The sequence below is a fragment of the Bos mutus genome, chromosome 12 (genome assembly GCF_027580195.1).
Source record: "Bos mutus isolate GX-2022 chromosome 12, NWIPB_WYAK_1.1, whole genome shotgun sequence".
In the NCBI taxonomy this organism is placed as follows: Eukaryota; Metazoa; Chordata; class Mammalia; order Artiodactyla; family Bovidae; genus Bos; species Bos mutus.
The window spans coordinates 33,092,858-33,104,956 of NC_091628.1; the positions used below are offsets into that span (position 1 = coordinate 33,092,858).

Here is a 12,099-nt window from a genome sequence, read left to right on the forward strand (position 1 = left end):
CTAACTGTTGCTTCTTGACCTGCATACAGATTTCTCAGGAGGCAGGTAAGGTGGTCTGGTATTCCCATCTCTTTAAGAATTTTTCAGACTGTTGTGATCCACACTGTCAAAGGCTTTGTTGTTGACTTAAAGTCAACGGTTCACAACCTGTTGCTGTGGGTACAAGACAGCATTTATATGGAGGATATCACTGAGCAATGAAAGCATCGGGAGATTCAGTTGTTCTAATGTAGGTGGATTTACTAGCATGGCCCCAGGATTTTCATCTTATACTTTTTCTTGAGAATATATGACAGATTTTGCTTTTAATTGTGATTTTTAAAATTCATGCTTCTGTGTTTTCTCTCCTGGCTTAAAAGGTTAATGTTGGTGACATTGTGAAGGCCACCAATGGGCAGTTCCTTCCTGCAGACATGGTCCTGATTTCTTCCAGGTTAGTTATGTTAGTGGGCATTTAAGGAACTTTTGTTATGAAATAGAAATTAAACAAAACAAAACAAAAAAACAAAGGCCTTTTCTTCTTTCAGCCTTTCACCATCCCTTTATACTGGAGACCAGTGATTGCAAACATTTTCTGTAAAAGGACACATGGCAAATATCTTCAGCTTTGTGGGCCGTGCAATCTCTGTTGTAGCTACTCAGCTCTTTTTCTGTACTATCAGAAACAACCAAAGGCAAAGTATAAACAAATAGAATGATTGTGTCCCAGTAAAACTTTATTTATGAAAATAAGCAGGGGCCAGGTTTAGCGTTTGGGTCATAGATTGATGATTAATATTCTATACTTTTATGATCTTTTCTTTCATTTCCCTGGACATATTTTCTTCTATTCTGATTCTTAGGTTAATTCTATCTCTTCTACAGTTTCTATAGATATTCAACAAATCTAAAATATTTTACACTTATTATCTTATTTTATTCTCATGTAATAAAAGGATATATTTTACAATAGAAACAAAAATGATAGGGTACTTAAGAACAGATCTGAGAAAACATATGCGAGTGCTTAATGGAAGACCTAAATGTATGGAGAAATATATCATGTTCTTGGATAGGAAGATTCAATTTTATAAAGATGTCAGTTTCTGCCAGACTGATCTAAAAGCTTACTGCCATTCCAACCAAAATCTCAAACATATTTTAATGGGAATCGATGAGCTGATTATAAATACCTAATTTGTACCTGTGGGATTTGAGCTTGTGCAGGTGATTGAATGATGACTTTCAATGCCATTGAGAGAAGAATCATTATACTTCCCAAGAGAGGGCAAGATGCTCTGCCATGCAGGGTCAAAGGGGAGGCATTGAATTTGGTCAGGAGGCAGAAATGAGAGAGAGAGGAAGCCAAAGTCAGAGCCTTTAGTGAGATTTCTGGAGGAAAGTCAGGGCAGGACAGAGTGAACCATTTAGGACTGCTTAAGTTCTTATGGCAGAAAGTGAAGAGGAACTAAAAAACCTCTGGATGAAGGTGAATGAGGAGAGTGAAAAAGTTGGCTTAAAACTCAACATTCAGAAAACGAAGATCATGGCCTCTGGTCCCATCACTTCATGGGAAATAGATGGGGAAATAGTGGAAACAGTGTCAGACTTTATTTTTCTGGGCTCCAAAACCACTGCAGATGGTGACTGCAGCCATGAAATTAAAAGACGCTTACTCCTTGGAAGGAAAGTTATGACCAACCTAGATAGCATATTGAAAAGCAGAGACATTACTTTGCCAACAAAGGTTCATCTAGTCAAGGCTATGGTTTTTCCAGTGGTCATGTATGGATGTGAGAGTTGGACTGTGAAGAAAGCTGAGCGCCAAAGAATTGATGCTTTTGAACTGTGGTGTTGGAGAAGACTCTTGAGAGTCCCTTGGACTGCAAGGAGATCCAACCAGTCCATTCTGAAGGGGATCAGCCCTGGGATTTCTTTGGAAGGAATGATGCTAAAGCTGAAACTCCAGTACTTTGGCCACCTCATGCAAAGAGTTGACTCATTGGAAAAGACTCTGATGCTGGGAGGGATTGGGGGCAGGAGGAGAAGGGGATGACAGAGGATGAGATGGCTGGATAGCATCACTGACTCGATGGACGTGAGTCTGAGTGAACTCCAGGAGTTGGTGATGGACAGGGAGGCCTGGCGTGCTGTGATTCATGGGGTTGCAAAGAGTCGGACACGACTGAGCGACTGAACTGAACTGAAGCTCTAATACTTTGGCCACTTGATGCTAAGAGCCAACTCATTGGAAAAGACCCTGATTCTGGGAAAGATTGAGGGCAGGATGAGAAGGGGTCAACAGAGGATGAGCTGGTTGGATGGCATCATCGACTCAATGGACATGAGTTTGAGCAAACTCCAGGAAATAGTGAAGGACAGGGAAGCCTGGCCTGCTGCAGTCCAGAGTCATGAAAAGTTGGACTGGAACTAGCAACTGAACAGCAAAACAGTCTTGGCTTATTCTGCTGGGCTCTGGGCTATAGGTCTCCTGTTTCCGGGTACCAGGCCCTGGGATGATTTAGGGCACAAGTGTGTGAAAGTTAGATAAAGTAGGTGTTTAGGGAGCATAGACTCAGGATTGGTTGGTTTGCACATGACGGCACACTCCTGGTAGAGCCCTACTCTGTCTCTAAGGATCAATTGCCCTTGAGAGTTGCAGTCTCTCTCCAGCCAACATGATTTGTAAGATGTCAAGACATCATAAGATATAGAAATTCAAAGACAGTGTTAATAGAAATGTATTTGGAAGAGCAAAGGGCTGACAACAGTCAAGGCACTTATGAATAGGAATAAAGACTCAGACAGAGAGAGCAAACTCAAAGCAGGGGAAGAAGAGGGTAGGATAAATTGAGAGAGGAGCTTGAAATATATACTTAACCATGGGGCTTCCCAAGTGGCATTAGCAGTAAAGAACCCACCTGCCAATGCAGGAGACGTAAGAGATGTGGGTTTGTTCCCTGTATCGGGAAGATCCCTTGCAGAAGGAAATGGCAACCCACTCCAGTGTTCTTGCCTGGAGAATGCCATAGACAGAGGAACCTGGCAGGCTATAGTCCATAGGGTTACAAAGAGTCAGACATGACTGAAGCAACTTAGCACACATGTGTAAAATAGATAGGTAATGGGAAGTTGCTCTGTAACACAGGGAGCTCAGCTTGGTGCTCTGTGACAACCTAAAGGGGGTGAGATGGGTTGGTGGGAGGCAGGTTCAAGGGGGAGGGGACATGTGTATACCTGTGGCTGATGCATGTTGATGTATGGAAGAAATCAATGCAACATTGTAAAACAATTATCCTCCAATTAAAAATAAATTTAGAAAAGAATAATTTGAGGGTAGTTGTCTGACTTCACTTAAAGAGATGATTTTCAATTTGTAGCAGTTTAGATGGGTTAATATTGGCACAGGAACACAAAAACTAGAATCATGGGAGGTAATACAGAATCCAGAAACACATCTGTACGTGTTGGAGCTTTGATGTGCGACAGTGGTGGCACTCTGCTTCAGTGGTAACAGGAGTTAGAGTTAGTTGCTCAGTCATGTCTGACTCTTTTGTGACCCCATGGACTGTAGTCTGCCAGGCTCCTCTGTCCATGGAATTCTCCAGGCAGTAGTACTGGAATGGGTTGTCATGCCCTCCTCCAGGGGATCTTCCCAACTCAGGGATCGATCCCAGGACTCCTGCACTGCAGGCAGATTATTTACCATCTGAACCACCAGGGAAGTCAGTGGTAACAGGACGGGCTGTTAAATAGTAATGTTTTGGAACTGGTTACCCACACAGCAAAAAGTGAAATTCCTTTCTACACGGAAACCAACCGTAGGGAATTCCCTGACGGCCCAGTGATTAGGACTCTTGGGCTTGTAGGATCAGACTGCTGAAATCCACTGGCAAGGTGGTGGTTGTGGTCCTTTCTGTTCTAAAGAATCCTTACTGATGTAGACCATATTTCATGGTTACAGTTATTGGGAAATTAATTTGTTTGAGAGATTTTGATTCAATATCATTCGTTTTATTTTTTTTTAGTGAACCTCAGGCAACATGTTTTGTTGCAACATCTAATCTGGATGGAGAGACGAATCTAAAAATACGGCAGGTAAAGACACCTTGATTTACCTATTTGGCTGCACCTGGTCCAAGCTGCGGCACCTGAACTCTTAGTTGCGGCACATGGGATCTAGTTCCCTGACTGGGGATGGAAACTGTGCCCCCTGCATTGGGAGCCCAGAGTCTCAGACACTGGACCACCAGGGAAGTCCTGAGATGTCTTTCTAATTCCTAACTTTATACTTGAGTCCACAGTGTCAAGTTTTGCCATGTACAAAACTTACTTTTTTTTCATGATGAAAATGGTCTCACCACTAATAAATGGATGTAATTTATCCTCATGAGATATTTAGAAGGTTCTTTCAAAAGAATAAGCAAGAACTACATGAATGTGTCACTCACTACTGCAAGAAAAATCATAGTGTATAAAATTCAGGTCATAAAGGATGACACACCTTTATGCATTTTGTTTTGAGTTTGATATTTCTGCTGGTGATTTGATGATAAAACTGTCCTGACTAAATATAACTAGATCAAAGTGTGTTACTCACTCAGTCATGTCCAACTGTTTGGCACCCTGTGGACTGTAGCCTACCAGGGTCCTCTGTCCATGGAGTTCTCCAGGCAAGAATACTGGAGTGGGTAAGCAATTCCCTTCTCCAGGGGATCTTCCCAACCCAGGGACTGAACCCAGGTCTCCTGCATTGCAGGCAGATTCTTTACTGGCTAAGCCACCAGGGAAGTTGTCCATAACCAGATTAAAAGGGAATATAAATGAACACTGGGTGATCTTATATACCATTGCTTTTAAAACTACCATTTGAACTTTAGATTAGCATGTGATTATGAGTGGGCAGGAGAAGGCAATAGCACCCCACTCCAGTACTCTTGCCTGGAAAACCCCATGGATGGAGGAGCCTGGTGGGCTGCAGTCCATGGGGTCGCAAAGAGTCGGACACGACTGAGCAACTTCCCTTTCACCTTTCACTTTCATGCATTGGAGAAGGAAATGGCAACCCACTCCAGTGTTCTTGCCTGGAGAATCCCAGGGATGGGGCAATCTGGTGGGCCTCTGTCTATGGGGTCACACAGAGTCGGACACGACTGAAGAGACTTAGCAGCAGCAGCAGTAGCATGAGTGGGCAGAAGCAGTGTTCAATTATCTTTTCAGTAATGGAAAAAAGGGCATTGATCTTTGCTCTGTTAGTTTGCTTAAGTAAGGAAGTCCCTGGTTTTATATTTGATTATTTGCATGTCTGTTGCTATCTTTACTGCAAACTTTAATTTGATTTGAAAATAGAAAACGGGTTTAGAATTTGTTAAATCTATCATCTTTGTAAAAGTAATTGAGAAAATGAGTTTATTTTGCCTCCGTCACTTTCCAAATCCCACCTTTGTCTTCAGTGCTAATCATAGTAATAGTTTTGTACCTACCTGATTTTTTAAAAATTCAATTACAGACTTCTGTTTCTGGGAAGATGGAGTAGACGTTGTTTTACCTATTTTTTCCTGCCAAGTACAACTAAAGACTTTGGCTTTTATATAAAAAACAAACATAAGACTCTGAAAAACTGAGAGAAGAAGCCAGATAGCAGGACCTTGCGACCCTGGGAACAATGTGATGGCGAATTCCCTGTTCTTTCTTTGGCCTCATTTATCTCAGGGTTCACATAGTCAAAGCTGTGGTTTTCCCAGTAGTCACACACGGATGTGATGGTTGCATAATAATGAAAGTTGAGCACTGAAGAATTGATGCTTTTGAACTATGGTGTTAGAGAAGAATGTTCAGAGACCTTTGGACAGCAAGGAGATCAAACCAGTCAATCTTAAAGGAAATGAACCCTGAATATTCATTGGAAGGACAGATGCTGAAGCTTCAATACTTTGGCCACCTGGTGCAAAGAGCTGACTCATTGAAAAGACCCTGATGCTGGGAAAGATTGAAGGCAAAAGGAGAAGAGGGTGGCATAGGATGAGGTGGTTAGATAGCACCACCAACTCAATAGACATGAATTTGAGCAAACTCCAGGAGATAGGAAAGATATTCCTTCCAATGAACATTCAGGGTTCATTTCCTTTAGGATTAGGAGACCATGTGGACAGTAGTAACAAGGCATTGCAACCCATTTAAGCCAGGAAGGTGTTGTTGAAGGTCTACAGGGTGATCAGGGCTCTCACCCTTGCCCAGCTATAACTGACCACCCCCCCACCCCAACTTGGACATCAAAAGAGGTAAATTTGCAACTTGTATGCTTATCCCCCATCATACAGTAATGAGACAGCACTTTCATGCCCTGTCAGAGAGGTGCCAGAGGAAGCCAGCTAAGGTTTAAATGATGTCTAGTATCTCGGAGAAGGCAATGGCACCCCACTCCAGTACTCCTGCCTGGAAAATCCCATGGACAAAGGAGCCTGGTAGGCTGCAGTCCATGGGGTCGCTACGAGTCGGATACGACTGAGCGACTTCACTTTCACTTTTCACTTTCATGTATTGGAGAAGGAAATGGCAACCCACTCCAGTGTTCTTGCCTGGAGAATCCCAGGGACCGGGGAGCCTGGTGGGCTGCCGTCTATGGGGTCACACAGAGTTGGACACGACTGCAGTGACTTAGCAGCAGCAGCAGTATCTCGTAACATAATACATGTAACAGGCAAGCTGTCTGGTTTCAGTCAAAATTTATTCATCATACCCCAAACCAGAAGGATCTCAAACTCAATGAAAAATGACAACCCATGATGCTAATACCAAAATAACAAAAAATGTAAGCATTATCTGACAGAGACACTACAAGGGACATTAGAAAAAAGGCTTTCATGAGCAATGACAAAAATGCTTGAAACAAAAGTCTCAGCAAAAAAACAGTCTCAGCAAGGAAATTTGGAAATTTAAAAACTTAAAAATACAATAACTAACCCCCCTTCCCCCACAGACACACACAAAGCAACCCCCAAAGCAACCCACCAACCAAATGAAAAAAGCTCAGGGGTTGGGCTCAACAGCAGAATGTAAGGGCTGGAGAAAAGAATCTGTGAATTGAAAGATAACACAATAGAAACTACCTAATTTAAACAACAAAGAAAGAAGATGAAAAAAAAAATGAACACAGATGTATTTGTTCTTGTTGGGGGCTTTCCTAGTGGCTCATACAGTGAAGAATCTGCTGCAATGCAGGAGACCTGACTCAGTCCCTGGTTGGGAAAGATCCCCTCGAGAAAGGGATGGCTACCCACTCCAGTATTCTTGCCTGGAGAATTCCATAGACAGAGGAACCTGGTGGGCTACAGTCCATGGGGTCACAAAGAGTTGAACACAACTGAGTGACTAACACTTTCATTACACTTTTCATTCTGTTCTCTTTCTGATTTAAAGAATTTCTTCATGCACTTTCAGTACATAAGAATAGGTATATCAATTGTATGTGTTGCAAATGTCTTCTTCAAGTTGGTAACTAGCTTTCAGACTTTATTTAAGGTACCTTTGAACGGAAGTTCATCCCAAACTGTTTCAATGTAGGTCCTTGAGTGTCAAAACTTTTAATACTTTGTATGCATGCCTGAGAATATTTGTACTAAACTTTCAAATTTATTTGAAATTAGAAAGTTGTAACATTCTAGATTCAAAGGTCTCTTAATTAAGTACTTAAAAATAAAATCCTCTGTCTTTAAGTATTTCCTATTGTTAGACTAATGACAATTTGATTCCAAATTCTTTTGGAGGTGATCTGCCTTTTCTCTCTGCAAGGCTGAGATCATCTCATTGGAATGAGGCATTTTCTCAGTGAGTGATTCTCAAAGTGTGATCCTTGGACCAGCAGCGTCACCATCCTGTTAGAGTTGTTATTAATGCAAGTTTTGGTGCCTTACCCCAGACCCACTGAATAAAAAAACTCTGGGGGCACAGCCCTGCAATCTGTACTTTAACATGACTCTAGGTGAGTCTGATGCACACATAAGTTTGGAATCATTGTTCTAGATCCTTGCTAGTCAGAGTGTGAGCCACAGTTGAGCATCATCAGTTGTAGGCATAAATCTATCAAATACTATATGGTGTTTGATTGTGATAATTATAATTTCACTTCAAGGCGATGGAAACTAAACTTCATACCTCTTTTGATCTCACTAAAATTATTTGCAAAATGTTGGTATGGCAAAGCCTTCTAGCAAAGTTTATGTTAGTGTTTGATATTTTTTTTTTTGTTTGGTAAGTGCAATACATTTTCAGACACTGACTTTCATAATATCCTTTTATTAGCCATTATGGCAACCCTCTCCAATATTCTTGCCTGGGAAATCCTATGGACAGAGGAGCCTGGTGGGCTACCGTCCATGGCATCGCAAAGAGTTGGACATGACTGAGCGACAGAACGACAACAACGAAACATTGAACTTTGCCATGAAAATTCTGTTTTCATTTTTTCCTGTGATTTTATTTTGTAGGCTTTATCAGAAACAGCTACCATGAAAACAGAAAAGCAATTGTCAAACCTATCTGGAAAAATAAAATGTGAAGAACCTAATTTTCATTTCAACAGTTTTGCAGGAACTTTATACCTAAATGAGAAAAGGTATCATTTTTTTTTCCTTCTCAAACATTTTTTTGTCCACTTAATCTTCCCTGACAATTACTTTTATAGTCACTCTAAGTGTAAAGAATGTTTTACTCTCTAAAATTTTTAACCTACATATCTTTGGAATGATGAGAAATGGATAACAAAGCAATTTTTTCCTGTGCTGTTTTAGAAATAGATACTTTCTTTGAAGACACATTTGTTTTTATTGCTATTTGTCCAGAAAGTTGAACTTGACAAAATAAATTTATATATATGGTGAAAGTCTAGGTTTGTTTACCTTGTGAAAAGAAAAAGTTCTGTGGTAATTTACTAATACTCTTTTTATTTTTTTTAGCCCTATTTCAATTGGGCCTGACCAGGTCTTGCTGAGAGGCACACAGCTTAAAAATACTGAGTGGATCCTGGGCATAGTCGTTTACACTGGATTTGAAACGAAATTCATGCAGGTAAATAATCTATGGTGACAAATAGCATTGCCCCAAGTCACAACATTTTGTGTTTTTAGGAACCCTAGGACTTTGGATTTTGAGATGATAGATCTGCTATGTGGATATGTTTCCTGTGAACTAGAGGCTGATGCTTCAAGAAGCGAGGTGGAAAACCATGGGCACACTTTCAGTCCATCCGTGATGTGGCCAAAGATGTTGTACTTTTTAACCATTGCAGTTTTTGACCTCCTTCACCATCAAACTGTAATTCACCTGTCTTGCTTGTTTTTGGTCCTTTTTGGTGTGTGGTTTCCTGCTATCATGCAGAATGCGGTCAAGTCACCCCTCAAGAGATCCAAGGTGGAGAAGGTGACCAACATGCAGATCCTGGTGTTGTTCCTGCTGCTCTTGGTCATGTCCTTGGTGAGCTGTGTGGGAGCCATATACTGGAAAGACAGATACAGAGCAGAGCCCTGGTACATCGGGAAGAGCGGTAAGTGTCAGAGCATGGGAGGAAAACGCCACTTTTGTAAGTTACTTCTCACGTTTTCATTTAAAAGGGACGGCTCTCGTTCTAACTGGAGGTTGGTCCTTTGCTTTATTTGTTTGTTTTCAGAAACTGAAGGTTAATGAGTTTTAGAAATAGAACATTTCCTTCTTAAGATTTTTTGGGAAAGATTACATGCCAGTGTCATGTAATCCTGGCATTCTGGAATGAAGCAGAGAGAGGGGGCAGACAGAGGCATGAGATGGAGTCAGATGGAGAAGGCCCACACCCTTGCATCTGTCGTGCAGTCACCAGAAGGGCTCGGACAAGGTGTTCACTTCCCTGAGCATTGCTTTCCTCCTTTGAAAGGGGACAGTAGCTGCCTCCTTCAGTCACTGCAGGGCTCTGTGTACAGTGAGTGGTGACAAGGAGCTCCGAGGGGACTCAGCAGCCAGAGTGGCCTTCTGTCAGTAAGAGGTTTAAAGGTGAACTTATAGGGATTTGGCATGAAAAGTTCAGCAGTTTTGATTCTGTCTTTCTGTGTTTTCAGGGCAAACCATCTTACAGCTTTCCACCTTTTCTAATCTGTCACCTGAGGATTCTGTGTTGCTCTAACTTGCCCTGAGAGGACCTGTTTGCGAGCATTTTACAACTTCCTTTGTGTTTAGTTAGAACTCCTTCCTCCCATAATTCAACTATGTAAATTTAATGTGTAAGTCTGAGATGCAAGTTGTCAGGAAGACAGTGCATATAGATCCTCTGAACAATTTCTAGATATTTTTAAGTAAAATATCTTTTACTTCTTTCCCTGGGTTTTAAAAAATCATTATAATAATTATCTCTTTAGCTTCAAATCTACAGTTGTTGTTGTTACTTTAGTCCCTAAGTCATGTCCGACTCTTTTGCAACTCCATGGACTATATAGCCCACCAGGCTCCTCTGTCCATGGGATTTCCCAGACAAGAATACTGGAAAGGGTTGTCATTTACTTCTCCAGGGGAATCTTCCTGCCCCAGGGATCAAACCTGGGTCTCTTGTATTGGCAGGCAGGTCCTTTACCACTGAGCCACCAGGGAAGCCCTCAAACCTACTGTTACATTAGATTAAAAAGTCCTCCTCATCAGCCCCTCCGTATCTTCTGTGTTTAGCAACGTCCTCTCTTCAATGCTTTGCTTACCGCCTTTTCTAAGACCTATTTTTGTGCCTCCAACTTTGTGTTTTGCTGCTACACACCTCACAGAGCTTGTCTTGCTGTAGTTCCTGACTCCTCCCACTTTCTCAAGCTACATCTGAGTTCTCTGAGGGCAGGATCTAAGTCTTGTTAGAACTTGTATCCCCATGCTTCTATGCACCCTGTTACATAGTTGATTGGTACTTAGCTAATATTTTAAAAACTATTTTATATCTGTGTCCACTTAATTATACTCTTAATAATAATTTCCATGGAGAAAAATTCCACAATTTTAAAAAGTAATAATGAGAACACAGATAAATAAAGATATCGCCTGAAGCTGCAACGTGGTTCCTCTAATTTTTCTTCCGCAGATTATGACTATCACAGCTTTGGGTTTGACCTTTTGGTGTTCATCATCTTGTACCACAATCTCATCCCTATTAGTCTGCTGGTCACTCTGGAAATTGTGAAGTACATTCAGGCCCTGTTTATAAACTGGGTGAGTAGTAAATTCAGGAAATTAAGACAGTTCTCTCTTGGGTTATGGCTTTGGTTTTGAGAATCAGTGTGACTGAGTCCTTGTGGTGGGGCCAGTGCAGCTGACAGGCCAAGAGCCAAGGCTGACTCAGCAGTGCCTTGGACGCCTTTGACTCGCTCTTGAGGACACATTTTCCCTATATATATATTTTCCAGACAATCAGAAATATTTAAGAGATAGAGGCTTAGTAGCAAGTGTAGAGAAACAGTCCACTGTTAAAACTTAAGATACTCACAAAGGAGAGTCCAATAGACTTACAATAGATTTACAGAGCTTGGCAAGCATGACAGAAACAATGGCATTTCAGCATTCCTTCAAATTAAGAAAAATATTTCTTAGGTGACAACCATGTATTGACTGAAGTTGATACTTTGTCAGCTGTGACTGAACAGATTTTTAAATCTGTGTGTAGGGTTGTCACTTTTTTTTTTTTTTTTTGTCTTCATATTGTTCTTTTTTCATTGGAGTATAGTTGATTTATAATATTGTGTTAGTTTCAGGCATATGGCACACAGTAATTCATAGTAGTTTGCATTTGCTGATCTGTATTATTATTTTTTTTAACTTGAGGACAGTTGCTTTACACTGTTGTGTTGGTTTCTTCTTTGAAATAAAATTCTTTCTGGATGTCACCTTAACAGGATCCTCCCAATATGTTGATGAACTACCATCATTTGAATGGGAGTATTATTTTAGCAACCACAAAATTAGACAAAGGGCCCTCACATATGTTCTCATCTGATCTTTGCAGTAGCTCTGAGTAGTGCTGGGAGGGAGGTCCCTGTTACTACCCTTATCTGATAGACGTAGTAACTGAGACACACTTAAGGCCACACAGCGTGCCTAAGGCACAGCCAGGATTGAAAGCCGCAT

At 41.2% G+C, this 12,099-nt stretch overlaps 1 protein-coding gene across 1 annotated transcript in view; it reads left to right on the forward strand.

Moving 5' to 3' along the window:
• LOC102277904 (phospholipid-transporting ATPase IB) overlaps window positions 1–12,099 on the forward strand; it is a 124,906-nt gene that overhangs the window by 21,660 nt on the left and 91,147 nt on the right. Inside the window, exons 7-12 of the mRNA XM_070380822.1 lie at window positions 360–433; window positions 4,008–4,077; window positions 8,466–8,593; window positions 8,934–9,045; window positions 9,355–9,520; window positions 11,060–11,187. Of these exons, the coding sequence (XP_070236923.1) occupies window positions 360–433; window positions 4,008–4,077; window positions 8,466–8,593; window positions 8,934–9,045; window positions 9,355–9,520; window positions 11,060–11,187 (678 nt within the window). The remainder of the gene's footprint in view (window positions 1–359; window positions 434–4,007; window positions 4,078–8,465; window positions 8,594–8,933; window positions 9,046–9,354; window positions 9,521–11,059; window positions 11,188–12,099) is intronic.